The sequence below is a fragment of the Equus asinus genome, chromosome 6 (genome assembly GCF_041296235.1).
Source record: "Equus asinus isolate D_3611 breed Donkey chromosome 6, EquAss-T2T_v2, whole genome shotgun sequence".
NCBI lineage: Eukaryota > Metazoa > Chordata > Mammalia > Perissodactyla > Equidae > Equus > Equus asinus.
This window is the reverse complement of record NC_091795.1, coordinates 30,491,538-30,514,350: the sequence shown is the minus strand read 5'-3', so window position 1 is coordinate 30,514,350 and position 22,813 is coordinate 30,491,538. Positions and strand designations below refer to the sequence as shown.

The window sequence follows — 22,813 nt, the reverse complement described above, 5'->3', positions numbered from 1 at the left end:
TCTGACGAGCAGTACCATGTCCGCGCCCAGGATTCGAACCGACGAAACACTGGGCCGCCTGCAGCGGAGCGCGCGAACTTAACCACTCGGCCACGGGGCCAGCCCCTGAATGGCATTATTTTGCTTTCAGATGATGGGGCGCTTCTTCAGTGGTCTGGCTCAGTCGGGGGCCTGGTGCTGCTTTGATGAATTTAATCGAATTGACATAGAAGTTTTGTCAGTCATCGCACAGCAACTCATTACCATTAGGAACGCCAAAGCTGCAAAGGTAGGGCACTGGGCAGTGGTCTATAGAAGTAGCATTTCTTAAGTTTGTAATCAACTCATAGCATGTTGCATTTTAGGAAGGACAATGCTAACTTCAGCTTGTCTATTCCATGATTCCAATGTAATCAGTGAGTACTACAGCAACAGGACTGAGTAGGGTGAATTAATTTCTCACCCAGGCAACTCAGAGAAACAACTGTATGTCAGACACTGTGCTGGGACCTGGGGATACAGAGATGGTGAGACCAGGCCCTGCCCTCAAGGAACTCTCTTCTTCCAACCCCCAACACATACACACACACACACACACACACACACACACACACACACATACATAATAGATGCACCCACACCCTGTACTCTCTCCTCCACCTCCTATTTTCCTCCTCAGGTTTCATGTTCTTGCCTTTGACATTTACTTCTGTGCTAAGTTTCTCTAATGCTCCCTCTTCTGGACTCCACTGCCATCATCATGGCCCCCAGGCTCAGTCTAGTACTGGTGGCAAAATGGGAGAGGAGTTCTGGTGCCCTTGGCTCCTCCAGAACTCACCGGACTGGAAAAGCTGAGGAGTGCAGGATCAGATGAAGAGACTAAAGTGGCCCCACTCTTTAAAGTTTGTTTTAGCCCGTATGAACATGTTCCTGGAAAAAGGGTTTTGTATTGAGAAGCTGATGGCAGTGCAGGATGGGGTCAAGTCCCTGCTACTCCGTGTTGACCTTCTGAGATATGATCATGAGATCCCCAAGGGCAGACTGATGTTCAGCCTGTACAAACCAGGACAGCCTTGCCAGGGTTGAATATTTAAATAGCCAATGTCCCGAGCCCCTGGAGGGTCCCCCTCCACTACCTTGGCCCCTTCTTGAAGAATCCAAGACCTCCTCTGATCCAGCCATAAGGGTTCATCCTGGCACAACAAGGTGGCCTCTGGGCTCAGCTCTAGCTCTAGGGGAAGGGGCCATTCTCATTGGAAGGTGCCCTGCTAAAGACTTGTTAAATATTTTTATTACCACCTCTGCAAAAAAAGCAAATTATAGAACAAATAAAAAGAAAGCAGAAATTGGACTTTAATGAGCCGTTAAATTATACAGATAATTGTACTTTACACTTACTTCGTCTTCACACCAAACCTCTGTGAAGTAAATGGCATTTTCCCAAGGTTACTAGTGAAAAGCTTTCAAAGAAGTTAAGAAATATTTCTGAGGACACCAAAGAACGAAGATACACACCTAAATCCATGTGACCCTAAAGTCTGATTTCCTTCAACTACATACCCTCCTGCCTCCCACATCCTCTGGGGAGACCTGTATTAAATGCAAGGACCCCCGGATATAGCATAATTTGTAAGTAATTATCACCTTGCTGAGCAATTAGCTGAGAGCAAAGCATGGGGAGTAAGGGAGAAGGGACAAAAGGAACGATGGAAGGACTGAAGCATTGCCAACTGGAGGCAACCATGTGAGGTGAAAGGAAGGTAGGATGACATCTGAGACTAATCAAACCTCACCCTCAGTTTTACCAGTGGCCAGATGAAATAGTCAGAGTGAAATATATCCCCAGGAATAGACAAAGAAACTAAAGCTCAGAAATGTACAGGTTTGAATAGCACAAACAGCCATTGAGTAGCAGCAGGTCTCTAGTTGTATTATCCAGCATTTTCTCCTCCAGGCTATGACACATCTCCCCAGCTCCATCCTGGTCTTCCCCCATGTTCTTTATGTCTGATAGTAGTGCCTTCACTCAGTGGCCCAGCTAGAAACCTGGAATTCATCTTGAATTTCCCCCATTACTATCAACCCCAGAATCTAAGCCACGACCAAGTCCATTTAGTTGTATCTGCTAGATGCCTCTCATCCCCAGTGATAACCCCCTAATGCTGGCTCCCCAATAATAATTCCTTACTGACCTCCCTATCTAGAGTCAACCTCTCCACTACCATCTTTGATCCTATCATTCTGCTCAAAATTCTTCTCTGCTTCCCCCCACCCATGGGACAAAAATCTAAATTCCTTAGCCTAGCCTGCAAGATTCTTGATGCTCAGACCCCAGCCTACTTACATTTTCCTCCTAGAATTTTACCCTTTAGTGAAGTGAATAAGCTGGTCATTGTTGACCATGCATTGCTGCTTCTTGTCCCTGCTCCTTTTGACTGGAATGGCTGCCCCTGCTTGTCTATGTGAAACGCCCCTCCTCATTCTTCAGGGCTCAAGCAGGCTCCCTGCTCCTCCTGTGAGCTCTGCTCCCCGTGGGCCTTGCACACACCTCCACTGTAGCATCTATTACACTGCGTGGTCACAGTTTCCAGGTCTGACTCCACACAGCAAGCTCAAGAGCTTCTCGAGGGCTCAGGAGTGAGTCTCCTTCAGTTGTCTACCTCCGTGTCTAACCCTCTGCCACACCTGCAGCAGATGCTCAACAAGTGTTTGCTACTGAATAAAAGTGAAGGGGTGGTGCCAATAACTGTAACAGTGGGGCCTCAACCACCCAAGGACTAAGGTCAGATTAGAATTTCTTGGGGAATACCAGAAAGTGGGGGTGGAGAAGGTTTAGTGGCGTTAAGTCTAAGTTGAATTGAGGAGTTTCAACAAAAGATGTTAAGGCCCAGAAGATTACAGGACAGGGCCAGGCAGGAAGAGACAAGTTGGGCAAGGCAGGGGCAGAGAGGCAGAGGGCACAAAACACTGAGCCCAGAAGAGACTGGGAGTAGGTAGGTCAGAATTAGGAGAAAAACGTTTCCTGTTGTCCAACAGCAGGATTCAGTAGTCTTTGTTTGAATGCTCCATTACACACACTTTGTACTCAAGTAGTAATTATGGGAAAGAATTTACAAATGTCTGGAGAAGTGTTAACTTATACTTTCTCTTTCCTTTTATTAGCTCTCTAGATTCATGTTTGAGGGGCGGGAAATAAAGTTGGTCATGACTTGTGCAGCCTTCATCACAATGAATCCTGGCTATGCAGGCAGAACCGAATTGCCAGACAATTTGAAAGCCCTGTTTAGACCCTTCGCGATGATGGTTCCAAATTATGCCTTGATTGCAGAGGTGAGCTTCATATCATAAAGCAGCAAAAGTTTAAGCTTGTTTCTTTTATTCACCATTTGATTTTATTGAGGTAGGAAGATTCCTTTATGAATGCACCCTGGCATGTATATATGCCTCACATAACCAAGGCTGTACGTTGTTGTTGGCTCGTAAGCGTGGAAATGATTGTTATCACGTAGAATGCTTTGTTCTCTGTGTGTGTGTTTGCCCAGACTGGTTTCTGGAATATAGGAGGCTCCTAAAACAGGAATGAATCAAGAAGTTTAATTAACCAGTTCATTGGGGTTTATCAGTACATCTCTTGGAATTAAAATGTCTGAATTCATTCTAAAAATACTGTATTATTGTCACTTCTCTTTGTGCATTATTTTTTATTAGAGTCAAAGGATATTGGTTAGGAGCAATACTAACCACTGTGGGCAGGCAGGGGTGGGCTTGTAGTCTTGTATCAGCTTAGTCCGAAAGTAGCAATCATTAATAGATTATACTGTATTTGTTCTTTCTCCATCTATCTAGGAATCTTTCTATTTAAACCGGTTTTTGTTTCTCTTTGCTAGCTACAAACAAATGTATTTCAATTTTCTAATATTTTTCTTGGCACTTTTTACTGAGGTAAAGTTTGTATATTGTAAGGTGCACAGATCATAATGGTACAACTCAGTGAATTCTTACACGTGTGACCACCCAGACCAAAATATAAGGTGTTTTTAGGACTCCAGAAGGCCCCTAGTGCTCAGCACTGCATTTCATAACAAGAGACACTACCCCTTTTAGGATGGAATTTCTCAGAAAGCACAGATTATTCCTGTGGCTAATAAATTCCTTTAATAACAGCTTATTTAAGATATTCTTCTATATGAAGTAAAAGTAATTACCTAAGAATAGAATAGACCATGCCAAATCCTATCTTTAGAAAAATGACAACTTTTATTAGTATAATGCTTCCAGCAGCTTATGGGTCCCCCGGTGCCCCCTGTGGGCATTGTGGGGTGGCAGGCAGTTAAGGCAGGTGATGTCTTCCTTCTAGACCCTCTGTGGACAGGGACGATAAATGACCTCCTCATTGTCCAAAGCTGGTAAGAAGAAAACCAGGTTTAGAACTCAGTTCAACATTTTCTTCACATCTCATGCTTTGTTCTATTGTCATATTACTCAGTAACTAATTGGAGAAATTTAAAAGGCCAGTCTTATATGTGCTATTCCTATTGTTGTGACAGATGGAATGAAGCAAGGTCTGTCGTCAGTAAATATTTTTAATGACCTGCAGTGTGCAGAGCACTGTACTAGTAGGCGGTAATAGAGCAATAAACAAACAGACACCAGTAAGAAGTGACTGCATCATTTCAGCTCCTGATTCTGGGGCCAACTGCCATGATTCGAGTAGACTATGAATTCAAGGAAGTGTCCACACTCACCTCCACTGTCATCATGGATTTATTTAACCAAGCACACAGAAACTTGTCGGAAGCAAGGTAGCCAGCTAGGGCAGGGGAGAGGCTGCAAATCTGCAGTTTCCCTTGACTCCCGGGGAGCCTCCAGGAAGCACATGGACATCTCTGATCCTGTCCGCAAGGGTGGCATTCCTATTGGAGTGGAGAAGCTCAATTCTTGCTTTTGTACTCAGGCCTTATAACACCATCTAAACTGGACATTTTCAAACAATTGGCTCTGCTGCTCCTTGAGCCAAATGTCGCCAAGGCTACATCTTCATCTATAGAAATAAAGCAGAATCAGTGCCCAGGTATCCCCGTACGATAGCCCACCTCCCACTTTCCACCTTCTTACGGCACAGAAGACCCTTCTCCCTTCAGTCTACGTTTCTTTGTGAAATGATATAACAAGTTGGAGAGATGTAATGCCCAAAGTAGATTTTTAATACATTGGTATTATGCTAATATATTGTTATCAATAGAATAAACATTGCCTTATACTTTGCTTTTCTAGGTAATTCTATATTCTGAAGGATTTGAATCCAGTAAAATATTAGCAAGGAAAATGACTCAGATGTACAAGCTTTGCAGTGAACAGCTCTCTCAGCAGGATCACTACGACTTCGGCATGAGAGCTGTAAAATCTGTACTGGTCATGGCTGGGTAAGAAACCAAAGTGGGCAAGAGTGAAATTCCAAACTGTGTCATCAAACGCTTAAATGGGTAATTCACAGAGGCCCTTAAAGCAACATAGTAAGTGATTAATAAATGTTAGCTGCTGCTGTGGTCATCATTCTTACCCTGTTACTCCCATGCCACAGTGAAATGGGGGCTCTCTCCTCATCCCATGACAGTTCTTCACTGTGAGACCCCACATGGTTGGCCCCAGACTGAACCTGAGTCTCGCCTAGGCTTTGGCTAACTTTCATTTCCCTTGATCTCATCACATACATTGAGTTTTAGTGTACAAAAGCCTTCACTACTATAAGATAGGATGATTAGGCTTAAAAGGCATACAGTTTGTTGCACATATACAGTAATTAAGTCATACTTGTCACCACCTGACAAAGCCTGACCATAAAGAGAGACTTCAGTTTCTCTTGTTCCATCTTCAGTCCAAGCTTATGTCCTAGACCTCACCTCTGTCTTTACAGTATGATCCAAGACTGAGCTTCTTTCTAGTTTCTAGTAAAGCAAGAGCCTCTTTTCAGGCCCCATCTTCTCTCTCTATAACCTCTTGAAACGCCTCCCTCTGGAATCCCCAGCTTGTCCAGATCTCTGAGGGAATCTCTCCTCTCCGTAGTCCTTCCTCTCAGGCCATGACTCACTGACTCCAGCTGTGCACATCCAGGGCCCCTCCTGCCTGGTTCCTGTATCCCTGGATTCTGCACAAATCTCCGTGCCCTTCTCCACCCTCTGTTCTTTCTTTTTTCACCTCCCAGATACAGTTTTTCTCCTCTTTACAGGATTGCCCTTTAAGGACCAGGGATAGTAAGGAGTTCAGAGACAGTTGCACTCAAAGAACACAGCTACAGCCCAGTGGGCAAGACAAACAAATAACCGGTCACCTCGGATAGAATGTGGGGAGGGCAACCATAGAGCTGTGCCCAAGGTTCATCAAGGCAGGTATAGAAGAACTTTCTAGACTAACTGGTCTGGGTTTTGGATGGAGAAATAGGAGCTGCCAAAAGAGCAAAGCAGGGCCTTCTGGGCTGAGAGAAAAGGAAGTCACAGGGCAGTGAACCAGAATGATGTATTCAGGGAACTGTAAATTCAGGCTGGATAAAGTCTGGATTGGTGGTGGAGGTTGAAAATTTCCTTACTCTGCTCAAGGCTGTGTAGCCAGTGCCTGACTTATCCATGTGCTCTGATGGAGAGGGACCCTGGGCATGCAGGGGAAAATGATCCTCACCTCCAGCAGAAATCCACAGGGGAGGGCCCTCCGCAGCTTTTTGCAAGAGGAATCCCTGACCCACACACAGGTTTGGAAAATCATGTTCAGTATTATGTTCTCGCAATGTCATCTGAATTATTCCTTTAAATTTAGGTCTTTAAAAAGAGAGAACCCAGACCTAAGTGAAGATGTGGTGTTGATAAGAGCTTTACGAGATTCCAACTTACCAAAATTCCTAACAGATGATGCTATTCTGTTCAGGTAAGTTTTTAGACGTTACAGAATAAAGCACAGCTACCGTGTAGAGGTACCAGTCTTATCTCCAATTACATCGTCTCTAACAAGGTAATAACTCTCTCCTCTTTTCTAGAGATACTTATTGCAGTTTAAGAAATACTAGTTTAAAATAAAGATGGTAAAGTTTTAGCCTCTATCCAAGTATTTATTTTTTTCAAAATATCGGTCACCAGGCTGTGTGCTATACAAATTAGCATTTGGTTACAAGTTTCTGACCTAGGAGAAATTCCTGACCCAAAAAAATCAGACTTGAGCATTAACACAAATGTGATTGCTTTTATCTATTTCCATTTTTGTTATTTAGTTTTATGTTTACTCAAGTCATACATGTGTGTAGTTTAAAAATAAAAGTGTCACAAATTAGTCTCATGAAAAACAATGCTCCCCTGCCCTCACCAACTCCCTCTTCCCAAAAGCACTCATTTTCCAATTCTTTTATTTATTTATTTATTTTTATTTATGTAGATATTTTGCTCTTTCCCTCCATATTTTTTAGTACCACGTTTATGACATTTCTTGATTTTTCAGTTTTAGATATTACCTATTATGTTACTAAAAGGGAGATGAAAATGTGCATATGTACCTCTTGCCCTCCACCCATCCTCTCTGTATAGTCATATTTCAAAATAACTTGAGATAAATATCCAGGGTTTCCATCATTTATTATAACTATATAAATATTATCCACAGCTGAGCTGTTTCCCTTATTAAATTATCTAGCTTTTAATTTTCCCTGCATTTATTAATACTTAGTTTTTATTTTTTAATTGTTTACCTACTTTCCTATAAAACTATCACTAATTCATTTCCAAATTTTGCCAGGGTGTAAATCTCCTAAAAAAAAAAAATTCAATTATGCAAAATATTCTAATGAATTTGCCTCCTTGGAGCCTCCTGTCCTGCTGCTCTAATCTGGACTGGTTGCTCATTATCCCTGGTGCACAACGGTCATCCCGGGATGTCCATTTATGTCTGTACTGGGGATTCCTTTTGCCTTCATCCTCTATCAGAGCCACTGTTTTCCAGAACATATGTCTGCTCCCTTTTGGCAGAACACAATGATGAAAATTCCTAATCATTTATCTTGGCACACTTATGATATTTCTGTAAGTGAGATTCTAAGAAGTAACTTCCCTAGGTCATAGGGTATGGACATTTTTAATTTAGATGGATTCTATCAAGATGTCCTCCAAAGACATTTTACATTTATATAATGGTTTTATGAAAATGCCCAAAAGTGATAGCCTATTTTAAGGTGCATTTCTTTAACTATTAGTATCATTGGGCATCATTTCTTGTGCTCATTACTCATTTATGATAGTATTCTTGGAGCATTTTTCTGTGGTACTCTTTTTCTTATTGATTTGTAGGAACTCATAAACTATCTGATATAAAAATTGGAAATATTTCTCTGTCATTCAATCTTTAAGTTTATGTATAAAGCCTTTTTCTCACAGAACTTCGCTTTTTGCTTGTTTTTATTTTTTCACTTTATTAACTTTTTTTTACAGTTGTAGATTTCTTGTCTTTCCTAGACAGACTGTCCTACTACAGTGTTGTAACATTCATCCGTTAGATTTTCATCTGGTACTTTTGTTGCCATTTTATGTTAAGGTCTTTACTACATCTCAAATGCATTTGTGTATATAGTGTGAGGTAGGATTTAGCTTCCTTTTTATCAATAGAAACATCCCATATTAATTGTTCCCCACAGAAACAGTCAATTTCCCCCTTACTCCCTTTTTTACGTAGTACTAGTTTTCTACTTCTATTTCCATCTTATTTTTTTGAATATCCATATATAGTTATAAGCACACATAAATCCTTTTGGAAAAAGTTGAGATATATAAATATAACTTTTAAAATAGACGGATAAATTCATCACTTCCTATATGTTTGGTACTATGCCACATACTGTGAACAATACAAAAACATAAGAGATATTCCTTACCTCAAGATGCTCCCAATATACTTAAGAACATTGGTCTACTGTAAAAGAAACAAACAAAATCATACAGTATCAGAGAAAGATAGATTCTGGTGTAACACATAGGACAGACTAGTACTGTGCATGTTCAGAATAAAAGATCAATGAGAAAAATAAGACTCATAATAATGTTTAATCAATTGTACAAATATGGGAAAATATCAGTGACCAGCAGTTCCTAATTGATTTTATTTTTGTTTCTTCAGTGGAATCATATCTGACCTTTTTCCTGGAGTCCAAATTCCAGAACATGATTATGGTATATTGCAGTCAACAATCATAGATGTCATGAATGGACAAAATCTTCAGCCTGAGACATGTATGGTTAAAAAAGTGATACAGTTCTATGAAACTATGCTGGTAAGGCATGGTGTTATGTTAGTCGGGCCAACAGGAGGTGGCAAGACCACAGTTTACCAAATACTAGCAGAAACTTTGGGGAATTTGCAAAAACTTGGTATAGAAAATCCCTTTTACCAACCAGTTAAAACATATGTTCTTAATCCTAAATCAATTACAATGGGTGAATTATATGGCGAAGTTAATAACATAACCTTGGAGTGGAAAGATGGTTTGATGGCACTAAGTGTCCGAGCAGCTGTGAATGATACTTCAGAAGACCATAAATGGATCATCAGTGATGGGCCAGTAGATGCTCTTTGGATTGAAAATATGAATACGGTGTTGGATGATAACAAGATGCTTTGCCTGGCTAACAGTGAGAGGATTAAACTCACACCTCAAATCCACATGCTTTTTGAGGTAAATGTATATTCCTTACTGTGGCGTGAAATCATTCGTTAGATTGGCATAACATCATTAATTTTTTTTCTCTTATTGATGTATCATTGCTATCTGTAAGGCCTACTGTGGTGTTTTGTTTACATACTAAATACTTACCAAATTGTCCTTTTGTAATAGACTGTCCGTCCTGACAACCAAAGTCTCTCAGATGTTCCTGTCTCACTATAAACAGGAAATACAATAAATGCTGGCTTCCCCAGCACTTGTTTCTTTTCCTTTGGATGTGGTTAATATATATAATGGTGACTTCAAATGATTTTAAATGCTTTATAAGTTCAAAAAATAATTTTTTAATATGAACAAATTATCCCTCTATGGTATGAATATTTGGTGAAGGGATTGGAAGAAGAATGTGGACCAAATTCATCTACAAAATATTATGGAAGATACCACCCCTGCTGTATTCATTCATCAAACACTGCCTGAATGCCTACTATGTGCTATGTATTGGATACAAGAATGAAAAAGGAAAAAAGAGAAAAACAAAGAGAAGGAAAAAGAAATACCTATACTTTCCCATAAAGATTTGATGTATCTTCCTGTACTCAAGGGGTTTTTTTCACTTTATGACTCACTTGACTTTCCTTCTCCATTTCTGATTACTTGCAGCTCTCCCACTCTCTTCCATGTAAAGTCTTTCAGTGTTAACTTAAACTTTAAACGTGTAATTCATTAACATTGAGGTTGGAGGAATAAGGAAGTATCATTAGCTATTTCCTGTTCAACTTTCTTCAATTTTAGGTGCAAGATCTAAAGGTTGCCTCTCCTGCAACAGTCAGTAGATGTGGAATGGTGTTTGTGGATCCTGAAGAACTGAAATGGATGCCTTATGTTAAAACCTGGATGAAGGGTATTTCTAAAAAAGTAAGTGCAACTAGATACTCCCACCGTATCTCCATCTGTCAGGGCTCATACTGCTCTTGAGTGCCCACATAGCAACAAGCCTCATTGTGCTTGTTTGAGGGAATTACAGCATTGTACCTAGACTCTCCCCATAAGAATTCTTGGGATCCTCCAGGAATGTTTATATGATCCCTAAATCTGTCCTCATTACTTGTTACCTCAGCCTGCCTGCCTGTGTGCCTAGTCCCTCTGGTTGCTGTCTGTCCTGCCTGGCTTCTTCCCAAACTGGTTCCTCTCAATTACAAACACAAACCACTTCCTTGAGTCCCCCAACACACAGGTGGAACAGGCTGGGGCATTAAAAAAAAAAAAAAAAGACTTGGGATAATGAGAGGGAATCACAAACAAGGAAAAGAACATATAAAACCAGGCACTAACTGTCATTGTTTTTAGATTTTAGGAGCCCCTTATACCTCTGAGAGCCAGAGAGAAGAGAAAACCAGTTTACCTCCCACGCAATCTTAGGTCCATGACCCAAGACACATTCTAACCTCAGAGGTACTATTCCACCCAAAGAAGGAAAGCTATTACGTTATTACTCAGAATAACTCAGTTCCATACTGTCTTCTGTACCCTCTCCATCCTAAAATAGGATTTCTCTTTACCTCAGCTTAATAAGCAATCTTTTAAAGTGTTTCACCCATCCCAGTCCCCACTCCAAGAAATCCATCTTCTTTCTGCCTCTCCCCCTCCAAAGATGAGTCAGAAAACTATTGTTTTCTTCATTCTTAGGCATCATTTAAAGAATATTGTAGTCTATTCTTACAGTACCTTATTAAAGGAAATAATTCTCAGAATTGAGAATTTATCATGGGATACCATAAGCTTTATGGATTTTAAACCTTCCTGAATTCACTTTTTTTCATTATTAGACTTTATTATTTAGAGCAGTTTTAGATTTATAGAAAAATTTAAAACAGAAAGTATATAGAGTTATCATATAGTCCCCCTCCTCCAAATATGGTTTCCTCTATGATTAACCTCTTGCATTGGTGTGGTGCATTTGTTAAAATTGATGAAACAATATTGATACATTCTTATTAACTGAAGTCCATAGTTTACATTAGGGTTCACTCTTTGCATTATGCAGTTCTATGGGTTTTGACAACAGCATAATATCATGTATCCATCCTTATAGTGTCATATAGAATACTTTCACTGATGTAAAAACCTGTGCTCTGCTTATTCATTCATCCACATTCCTTCCCAACCCCTGGCAACCACTGATATTTTTACTGTCTTCATAGTTTTACTTTTCCAGGATGTCATATAGTTGAAATCACACAGTATGTAGCTTTTTCAGATTGGCTTCTTTCACTTAGTAATATGCATTTAAGTTTCCTCCATGTCTTTCTGTGGCTTGATAGCTCATTTCTTTTTGGTGCTGGATAATATTCCATTGGATGGATTCACCTACTGAAAGACGTCTCAAAGCTTCCAAGTTTTTGGCAATCATAAACAAAGCTCCTATAAACATTCATGTGCAGGTTTTTGAGCGGATGTAAGTTTTCAACTCGTTTTGGTAAATATCCAGGAGTGCGATTGCTGGATCATATGTTCAAACTATGCTCAACTTTGTAAGAGACTGCCAGTCTGTCTTCGAAAGTAGCTGTACCATTTGGTATTCCCACCAACAATGAATGAGAATTCTTGTTGCTCCAACATCCTCACCAGCATTTGGTGATGTTGGTGTTTTCGATTTTAGCCATTCTAGCAAGTGTGTAGTGGTATTTTGTTGTTTTAATATGCAGTTCTCTAATATATAGTGTTGAGTGTCTTCTCATATGCTTATTTGCCATCTGTAAATCTTCTTTTTTCTTTTTTGAGGAAGATTAGCCCTGAGCTAACATCTGTGCCCCTCTTCCTCTACTTTGTATGTGGGATGCCTACCACAGCGTGGCTTGATAAGCAGTGCGTAGGTACACGCCTGGGATCCAAACCAGCAGACCCCAGGCCACCAAAGCAGAATGCGCAAACTTAACTGCTACACCACCAGGCCAGCCCTACCATCTGTATATCTTCTTTGATGAGGTGTCTGTTCAAATCTTTTGCCCACTTTTTGTTGGGTTGTTTGTTTTCTTATTGTTGAATTTTAAGAGTTTTTTGTATATTCTGGATACAAGTTCTTTATCAGACATGTATTTTGCAAAGATTTTCTCCCAGTCTGGCTTGTTTTTTCATTCTCAACAATATCTCTCACAGAGCATAAGTTTTTAATTTTAATGAATTATCAATTTTTCTGTCATGAGTTGTGCTTTTGGTGTTGTATGTAAAAACTCATTCTCAAACCTAAGGTCACCTAGATTTTCTCCTCGTTATCTTCTAGAAGTTTCATGGTTTTGCATTTTACATTTAGGTCTATGATCCATTCTGAGGTAATTTTTGAGAAAGGTGTAAGATTGGTGTCAAGATTCTGTTTTCTTTTTTATCTGGTTTTTTTCCTGCCTATCAGTGTCTAGATTCTTCTTTCTTTTTTGTCTGTTTTTTTTCTTTGCGTGTGGATGTCCAGTTCCAGCACTATTTGTCAAAAGATCAATTGACTATATTTGTATAGGTCTATTTCTGAGTTCTTTATTCTGTTCCATTGATTTGTCTGTTCTTTTTCCAAAACTATGCTGTCTTGATTACAGTAGCTTCAACTTAAGTCTTGAAGTCAGATCGTATCAGTCCTCCAACTCTGTTCGTCTTCAATGTCGTGTTCACTATTCTAAGTCTTTACCCTCTCCATATTAACTTCAGAATCAGTTTGTTGATATCCACAAAGTAAGCTGCTGATATTTTGACTCAGATTGCATTGAATCGATAGATCAAATTAGGAAGAACTGACATCTTAACAATATTGGGTCTTCCTATCCATGCACATGGAATATCCCTTCATTTATTTAGATCTTCTTTGGTTTCTTTCATCAGAATCTTATAGTTTTTCTCATGTAGATCTTGTACATATTTTGTTACAATTATACCGAAGTATTTCTCTTTCTTTATGCTAATGTAAATGGTGTTGCATTTTTAATTTCAAATTCTACTTATGCTGGTATATAAGAAAGCAATTGACTTCTGCATATTAACCTTGTATCCTGCAACCTTGCTATAACTACTTATTAGTTCTAGAAATTTTTTGTCAGTTCTTTGGGATTTTCTACATAGACAATCATGTTACCTATAAACAAAGACAATTTTTTTCTTCCTTCCCAATCTCTATACTTTTTATTTCCTTTTATTGTCCTATCGCATTAGCTAAGACTTCCAGTACAATGTTGAATAGGGGTGGTGAGAGGGGCTACATTCTTTTTAAAATCTTTGGGAATTATTCCTTACCTTACAAAGATGTTTTAAATGTTTCTTTTTATAGTTGTTCTTTTTCATTGTTCTTGATTGTGAGAGATATCATCAATATAGAAGAGCATGAAATATATATTGACAATTTAACAAATGATTATAAAAGAAACATCTGTGTACCCATTACCAAATCAAGATGTGAGACATTATCAGCTACCCAGAATCTCCCGTGTGTCCCTTCCAAGTCATGGAAAGTTTTTTTTAAGTTTAATTTGTTTCATATCTGTGGTGCTACATGCTTTAGTGTAAAAGTCACAGGATATATTGCAATATGTGTTTGAACTAACTTGTTTCTAAACTTAATTATATATTTCATCTGGTCTTGTTAAAATATTCTTTGTTTCATTTTCAGCTGAGTGAAGAAACCCGAGAATATATATTGAATCTTTTCCAGCGTTATGTTGATGATGGTTTAAATTTTATCAATAAAAAATGCAGCCAAGCAATCCCACAAGTGGACATCAGCAAAGTTACTACCCTCTGTTGCTTGTTGGAGTCTTTGATACTTGGGAAAGACGGAGTTAATTTGATAATGGTATGAAGAGTTTTCTTACTCCTATGAAGCTAGGAAAATGAGATCATTGTAGATGCATTGCAAATAAATAACTCTAAATTTTGTGTAATAGGATCATCTGATTTTCAAAGTAATTTTTTGGAGGAAAAATGACTGTGTAGATTCATAGAGTCTTAAAGTTGGAAGGAATTTTAGAGAGCCTATAGTTTACTCCCCTACTCATATTTAAATTCCCTTACAGTCTCCAACACATTCCCAATATGTGTCTATCTAGTAGCTGCTTAAGTCTGTTCATGCAGCATAAACAAAGTTATAATAGTCAGTTGAAAGACAGCCTTGAGCTTTTTTTCTGCCTACTTCTTGCCATTCATTTTCTCATCGGAGTATTTAAATATGGACTGCTATACAACGTCACTCTGTGAACCATTGAATGAAGTAGGAGAAACATACCCTGTGCCCTTTTAAAAACGCAGGAGTCTGAACAAAAGAAAACAGTCCTTAGACTTTGCAATTTGGTTAACATATAAGATATTAAAATTCTTTCTCTTTGTTCTTTCAGGAGCAAACAAAACTGAACACTGTACTGTGTCAGACTTTTGTATTCTGTTATTTATGGTCTTTGGGTGGAAATCTAACTGAAAACTACTGGGATTCTTTCGATACATTTATTAGAACACAATTTGATGATAATCCTGATGCCAGGGTAAGAGCCAAATAATTTTAATTTTAACTTTAACATAATCACTCTGAGTCATTAAAATTAAATTTAAAGACTAAAATTTTAAAAGCTTTAGTTCTTTAAATATAAATTCTTCACTAAAAGGGTTTCTAAAATTACTTTTTTAAACCATAGATAACATTTATGGTACTAAAATTTTTAGGAGTCCTCTTCCAGCCATATGAAGAGAGAATGGTGTAAAAGTATATAAAAACTCCGTACTATAAATGAATATTGAATTCTGGCTAGTAAATTTATTTCTTCACAGTGTTATAGTTTGGCAATTATGAAACTACTCTCTATACCTTCTAAGATTGAGCAAATGAATAAATATATTGAGGATAATAGCAACCAGGTTTCTCACTGTTAAAGAAGGGATCTGCAAATGTGGAAGGAGAAAGATTAGAATGCACTGTGTGTTACTGGAGGAACTGCGTGGTGAGAGGAACTAGAAGAAATGACACCCCAGTAGCAATGAGCATACCTAGTATGCTAATGTCTAAATACTATTCTCCATGAAAAGGAACTAAAGCTTCATATTGACATAGCTGATTCCGGGACTGGGGCAGGAAAAGTGCAAGATGAGCCTAGAGCATCTTCTTATGTCAGATAATAAAGAAGTGCTTGGAGAATGATGACACAGGTCAAAAGAACACAGGGGCTAATTTGAAGGGATTCCCACTGGCCAAATCTGGGCAGATTTGAGCATCAAAATAAATAACAATAGTACAGGATTATAAGCCTTTGAATGAAATGAAAATCTATGAATCTATACTGATAATCAAAATATATGTGAATAAATAAATAGAGGAGAAGAATGATCTCTTCCTTACAGTAGAATACCAACTAATCTGTATAGGAGAAATGATGGTGTTAGACAGTCATTACTCTGCAACCATTGTAGTAATAATTGATCCAAGCAGGAATCATCAGTGGATGCTAAAACTAGTGGGTGAAGGTTTGATGAGAAACAATATTTACATAGTTTCAAAGCATCTCCTACAAATTACTGATTAATTACAAAGAGAAAAATAGTATCATTACAGTAAAGAAAACTGCAGACATCACCTTAACTAAGCAATCAATTTAACATCATCAATATTAGGACAAACCTGTGCCTCCTGATATGGTGCAGTGAGAAGGATACACCCTTGCTTCTGAAGTATTCCTTTAAAAAATGTGTAACCTAATTATGAGGACACACCTGGAATACCCAAACTGATGAGCTTTCTACAAAATTAACTGGCCTGTATTCTTCAACAATGTCTGTCATGGGGGAAAGCTGAGGCACTTTTCCAGATGAAGAGACTAAACAGATATAAGTAAATGCAATGCAATATCCTAGGTTGGATCCTACACCAGGAAAAATATAGCTAAAATGACATTATTAAAACTATTGGCAATATTTGAATATGGAATGTAAATTGGATAATAACATTATATCAGTATTCAATTCCCTGATTTTGATTATTTTACTGTAGTTATATAAGAAAATATCCTTGTTTTTTAGGAAGTACGCACTTAAGTGTTTAGGGTAAGGTGGAATAGCGTATGCAACTGACTCTCATAGAGTGAGAGAAAGATAGCAAAGCAAATGGGGTAAAATGTGAACAGTTAATAAAGGTAAAGAATATATGGGAGGTCTTTGTACCATTCTTTTAACTTTTCTGCAAGTTTTAAATTATATCAAAACAAAAAGTTGCCAAAAGAAAAGAAATTCCTTAAGTCAAGAAGCTAAGCCCTATGGATTAGGACCTTCTAGTAGATATGAAACTCTGCTGGATCTTCAAGATGATTGTATCATAATTGGACAGGATGGACCAGAACAGGACCATTGGGAATCTGAGACAGAGAGACAGACTCCTCTGGGTCAAGGGAAATGATCTGGGGTCATAAAGGGCAGTAGGAGATGGCCCAGAGCAAATATTCAGTTTTCAATTCAACAAATATTTACTGAAAACTGGTTACATGGTAGGCACCCTTCTGGATACTGGGACTAAAGCAAGTAACTAAAGTCCTTAATCTCACTGTTCTTACATCACATTGAGGGGAGTCAGCAGTAAACAAATATACAATATATCAGGTGGCAGTAAGTCCTAGGGAGAAAAATAAAGCAGGGTAAGGATGATAGGGAGCGCCAAGGTACAGTGGGGAACTACTTCATGTATGGTAGTCAGGAAAGCTCTGTTAATAAGGTCAAATTTGTACAGCATCCTGAAGAAAGTCAAAGAGCTAGTGATTATTGAGGGGGAAAACATTTCAGTCGGGAAGAAAAGCAAAGGCCTTTACTCAATAAATAATTGCTTGGCAATTTTGAGAAACAGCAAGGAAGCTGGTGAGGTCAGAGCAGAATGACCAAGTGAGAGTGTAGTAAGAGATGAGGTCAGAGAGATAGCAGGGGTGCAAAACATGTAGGGCCTTATGGGCCATTGTAAGGACTTTGGCTTTTCCCTTTGGGCACAATGAGAAGCTATTGATGGATTATGACCAGAGGATATTTAGCAGGATAGTGCCAGCCCCTGTCCTGGTAGTGGTAATGCTGCTTGGATAACAGGAGAGAGTCCAGATGAGAAAGTGGATTCCTACTTCTGTCTGCAAATCCCAAATGAATAGCCTGTTGGATTTGTATTCCTTGTCTCAATTTATGGTCTTACAGCCACCCAGTACTAGCTAGAACCCAATGACTGTTATAGAGTCTTCCTTCTTTACTAACCTTCCCATAGCCAATGAAACACTAAGTTGAGTGAATTTTTTCTTTTAATTATTTTTTTACAAATATGTCCTCTTCTCTTTGTCCTTATTACCTCTGGATAACTCACGTTCTTTTCATTTGTTTTCTGGGTTGTTAAAATAGCCTATTTATTATTCCCTTGCCATTGTTCCAGTCCTGTCTAACTCACCTCTAGATAAGTGTGTTTTTTTTAATTACAGGTTACAATCTATTAATTGGTCATGAAATCAGTTGAAAGAGTTAGAATTCAGTTTTTAAAAATAAAATAGCCACTATCACAACTTTTAGTCAACATTATATTGGAGATCTAGCTAGTGCAATAAGGCAAGAAAAAGAAATAAAACAAACTTTGGAAAGAAAGAAATAAAGCTGTCATTCTTTGCAGGAAACACAACTGAATAGGTAGAAAATCCTAAAGAATCTACAAAAAAATGATTAGAATTAATAAGTAAAGTAGCAAGGCCATTAGATACAAGGTCCACAAAAAGTCGAAAAATAAAATTTTAAACCAATACCATTATGATAGTAACAAAATATCAAATACTTAGGAATAAATCTAATGAAAGACGTGAAAGACTTCTACACTACAAAGCATTGCTGAGAGAAATTTTAAAAGATCTAAATAAAAGGAAAGATATACTATGTTCATAAATTAGAATACTCAATATTATTAAGATGTCAGTTCTCCCCAGTATATTCTGAAAATTCAAGACAATTCCAATCACAAAATCCCAATAGATTTTTATGGAAATTGACAATCCCATTAAAAAATTTACATGAAAATGTAAGGCACCTATAATAGCCAAGAGAGTCTTAAAGAAGGAGAACAAATTTGGAGGACTTAAACTACATGACTTCAAGAATTCAAGACTATAAAGCAACAATAATTAGGAGAGTATGGTATTAGCACAAGGGTAGACAAAGAGACCAGACAGGTAGACTAGTGACTTACCTCAGAGGAGGATGCATGTGTGGCTGGTATTGACAGGGAAGGGGAGGAAGCAAGCTTTCTGAGGTGCTGGACATGATCTATTCTATTTCATAATCCAAGGGTGGTTACATTGAAATTTACGTATGTAAAAACTTCAAACTGGATTCTTAAAATCTGACAAAAAGCGTTATAACTCAAACTTTTTTTTTTTTTTTTTTTGAGGAAGATTAGCCCTGAGCTAATATCTGCTGCCAATCCTCCTCTTTTTGCTGAGGTCCTTTTTGCTGGCCCTGAGGTCCTGAGCTAACATCCATGCCCATCTTCCTCTACTTTCTATGTGGGACGCTTACCACAGCATGGCTTGCCAAGCGGTGCCATGTCCACACCCAGGATCTGAACCGGCGAGCCCTGGGCCGCCAAAGCAGAATGTGCACACTTAACTGCTGTGCCACCAGGCCAGCCCCTGAAACAGTTTAAAAGTAGAGGGCCAGCCCCATGGCCTAGTGGTTAAGTTAAGTACACTCTGCTTTGGGAGGCCCGGGTTTGGTTCCCAGGCATGGACCTACACCACTCATCGGGTGGTAACCCACATACAAAATAGAGGAAGATTGGCAACAGATGTTAGCTCTGGGCCAATCTTCCTCAGCAAAAACAAAAAGAAAGAAAGAAAGAAAAAAGAATAGACTAGAAAATGGAGTGAATTACAGATAATAGGGGTAAATATTATACATATTTGTACATACACATATATATGTAAGTACTAGGCCACCATGTCAAATGAATTTCTTATTAAGAATCACTGTCAAATAAGCTTGAAATACCACTGCTCTATATAGCTGCCAGATTGAACCTTCTGAAATGCAGTCTAATCATGTCACCCACCTACTTAGAATTCTTCACTTATCTCTTACTCCAAACTCTTTACTTTAATAAATGGGGCTTTTCATAACCTGGTGCCAGTCTGTATTCCCAGATTCATCTCGCACTGTAATTCATAGTTCTCATAGTTCCCAGCATGCATGACACTTTCCATGGCTCCAGCCTTCCCAACCTGTTTTCTGAGCCTAAACCCTGATCCTTTCTTCCTCATCCCCATCGCATCCCTTCTTTGCCCATCTGACTCTTGCTTGTTTTTCAAGTCTGAACTGTGGCATCACTACCCCTTAAAAACCTTCCTAAATCTCCAGCCACCACCACAACTCCCCTCCAAGTAGAAATGAGCCATCCCTCCTTTGTGATTGTACTGAAGTCCTTTAGAACCCTTATTTCTCCATGTATATTAACTGATGTCCTTGTGTTGCCATGTGAATTTTAAGGTCGTTGAAGGCAGAGGCTGGATCTCATTCAGCATCTGCTCCCAGCACTAAGCACAGTATTTGGCATGGAGTAAGCCCCTGAATGTTGAATTGAATTGAAAATGCTATACAATTCTAACATGGGGTTTTAATATAATCAATATATCAGATTTTTTTCATTCATTGTGGTGCATGACTGTGCTTAAAAAATTACTCTGATACCTAAACAACTTGTTCTCTACAAAGAAAAAAAATCCAAATCCTTTCATCTTCTATGACTGCCTTTGTTTCTGTGTGAATATTTCTATTGCGTGTGTCAATCCTATTGAAAGTGGAGTTTTATTTTATGCTTTAGCTTCCCAGTTCTGGCGATCTGTGGAGCATTCACATGGACTTCGACACCAAAAGGCTGGATCCCTGGGAACGAATTATACCCACCTTCAAGTACAGCCGAGAGGTTCCATTTTTTGAAATGCTCGTCCCCACAACTGACACCGTGCGCTTTGGGTATCTAATGGAAAAACTACTGGCAGTCAAGCATTCGGTGTTGTTTACCGGAATAACTGGAGTTGGCAAGGTAGGAAACCTACATCAAACAAGAGGGCCTGTCCAATGAGGGCATGACGGATTGAGGATTGTAAGCCTCAGAGATAATACATTGCCTCTCAGGGGAAATTCTTTTGAATTTTGATCATCTTTTCCAGGAAGAACGTAACTATGCTGAATCTATATCGATCTTGGGAATTACTCCAAAGTTTACCAGTTTCTGAATAAATCCTTGGTGTCAATATCACATAAACCAGAGAACCCTGTGGACGAAAGTTTTGTTTTTGGGGGCTTTTGTGTTGTATCCCTTGGAGTTTCTGGGGCTGCCACTGCACAGGTTAGGATGGGAATTGGCCAATGCAGTTTGTGTCCCCAAGAGACTGTTGGTGAAGTATGTCCCCTCCCGCCCATTTATTTCTACCTGACGCAGCAATGGTGTTTGAAAAAAGTCTAGGGGAAATGCTGATTGTTTGGTCTTCTTGGTTTTAGGGGAGTCTACATAAATGGAGATTCGCTGTTTCCCCCTCTAAATTACTTCTAAAAGAATTTTGAGTCCTTCTGTGACTCTTGCTATCAAATTGACTTGAATAGTACCCAAGATGGATTTTGGTTTGAAACTTAAGATAAAAACTTTTTGCTGAGATAGAGGTGATTAGAATATGTCTTTGGCTCTGATAAATATAATTAAATGGAATCTCCAGGAAGAGAAAGGCAGACATTTCAATCTGGCTTTAACCTCTCTCCTTTGATCCTGTTTTGTTGTTGTTATTGTTGTTGCTTTGGGTGTTTTTTTTTGGTGAGGAAGATCGTCACTGAGCTAACATCTGTGCCAGTCTTCCTCTGTTTTGTGTGTGGGGGTGCTGCCACAGCATGGCTTGACAAGCGGTGTGTAGGTCTGCTTTCTGGATCCAAACCCGCAAACCCTGCACCGCCTAAGTAGAGCGTGTAAACTTAACCACTACACCACCGGCCTGGCCCCTTGATCCTGTGTTTTACTCATTGTACTGGATTATTACTGAGATAGTCAACCGAAAGATATATATTGAATGTGAAGTTAATTAACATTTTTTAAATTTAAAGTCTGTTATTGCAAAAGGATTGCTAAATAAAATTCAAGAATCAGCCGGCTATGTTCCTGTTTATTTAAATTTTTCTGCTCAAACTTCATCTGCAAGAACACAAGAGATCATTGAGTCAAAACTGGAAAGAAAAAGAAAAAATATTCTAGGTAAGAATTATTTTCATTTCTCTCACACAAATTGTTTATTAATAAGCTAATAAATCACAAAAACAGTGCATGTAATAAAATTACAACGGGATTCTTTTTTTACTTAATTTATTTGTAAAGGTGATTTTGTTAACAGTATTTTTTTCTGTGCTATACATCTAGATATCTTATTGTTAGCAAGCAAGTAGTTTATTTCTAGTGTCACCGGCCACCCAGAACATCCTCAGTCTCCATCCCTCCGTGGCTCTCCCTCTCTCCACCCATGCTCTACCTTCAACTCTGCCTTGAATTCACTTTATTTAAAAACAAACAGACAGACAAACCTTTTTATATCTGGTGCTTGAGTTATCAGAACCCAGCGGGGAATAAGCTTGAAACTGTTTTGGTTTTTCCTTCAGTCGGTGCTCTCAGCCAGATTCTGTGGGGTCTCCCTCATGCTCCCTTATTAACTGCTTAGATAAATAGCGTGACTCGCAGTTATTTTGAGTCTGGTCCAATGTAAAGCTTCAATCTCATACCCAATGTAAAGCTCTTCCTCTCCTCTGTCGTAAGCCAGGTTTGTGGCTGGAGGTGCTGGAGGTGGAGGGGGCCATGGGTGCTCTTTTACTCTTCCCCACCCTCCCTCTAGGAAGCTCCGGTGTGTTGGGATGGGAAGAGAAGGAAAGGACAAGAGTTCTCCCTACCTGGCATTTAGATGGGTCTCTGTGTGGATCGTCCCTGCTTATCTGGCTGGCACTGACTGTCCATCTCTCCAGGAGCAGGCTCTCTGAAGGGCTCCCACAAGAGTTGTGCACAGGACAAGCATTGGCCTCCCCACTAGAAGGTTCCCTGAGGTTGGGAATCAGGATCTCAGCCCCCACTCAGTCCCACCCTCCAGGGGTACATCC

The 22,813-nt window shown here is 39.0% G+C and overlaps 1 protein-coding gene across 2 annotated transcripts in view; it reads left to right on the top strand.

The window, feature by feature from the left end:
* The window catches only part of DNAH6 (dynein axonemal heavy chain 6), a 249,681-nt gene that overhangs the window by 103,001 nt on the left and 123,867 nt on the right, over positions 1–22,813 (top strand). For both annotated transcript variants that reach the window (XM_070511881.1, XM_014852847.3), the window contains exons 30-39: positions 131–268; positions 3,142–3,309; positions 5,254–5,402; positions 6,787–6,894; positions 9,124–9,679; positions 10,463–10,585; positions 14,316–14,498; positions 15,037–15,180; positions 20,508–20,729; positions 21,779–21,926. In XM_070511881.1, the coding sequence (XP_070367982.1) occupies positions 131–268; positions 3,142–3,309; positions 5,254–5,402; positions 6,787–6,894; positions 9,124–9,679; positions 10,463–10,585; positions 14,316–14,498; positions 15,037–15,180; positions 20,508–20,729; positions 21,779–21,926 (1,939 nt within the window). The remainder of the gene's footprint in view (positions 1–130; positions 269–3,141; positions 3,310–5,253; positions 5,403–6,786; positions 6,895–9,123; positions 9,680–10,462; positions 10,586–14,315; positions 14,499–15,036; positions 15,181–20,507; positions 20,730–21,778; positions 21,927–22,813) is intronic.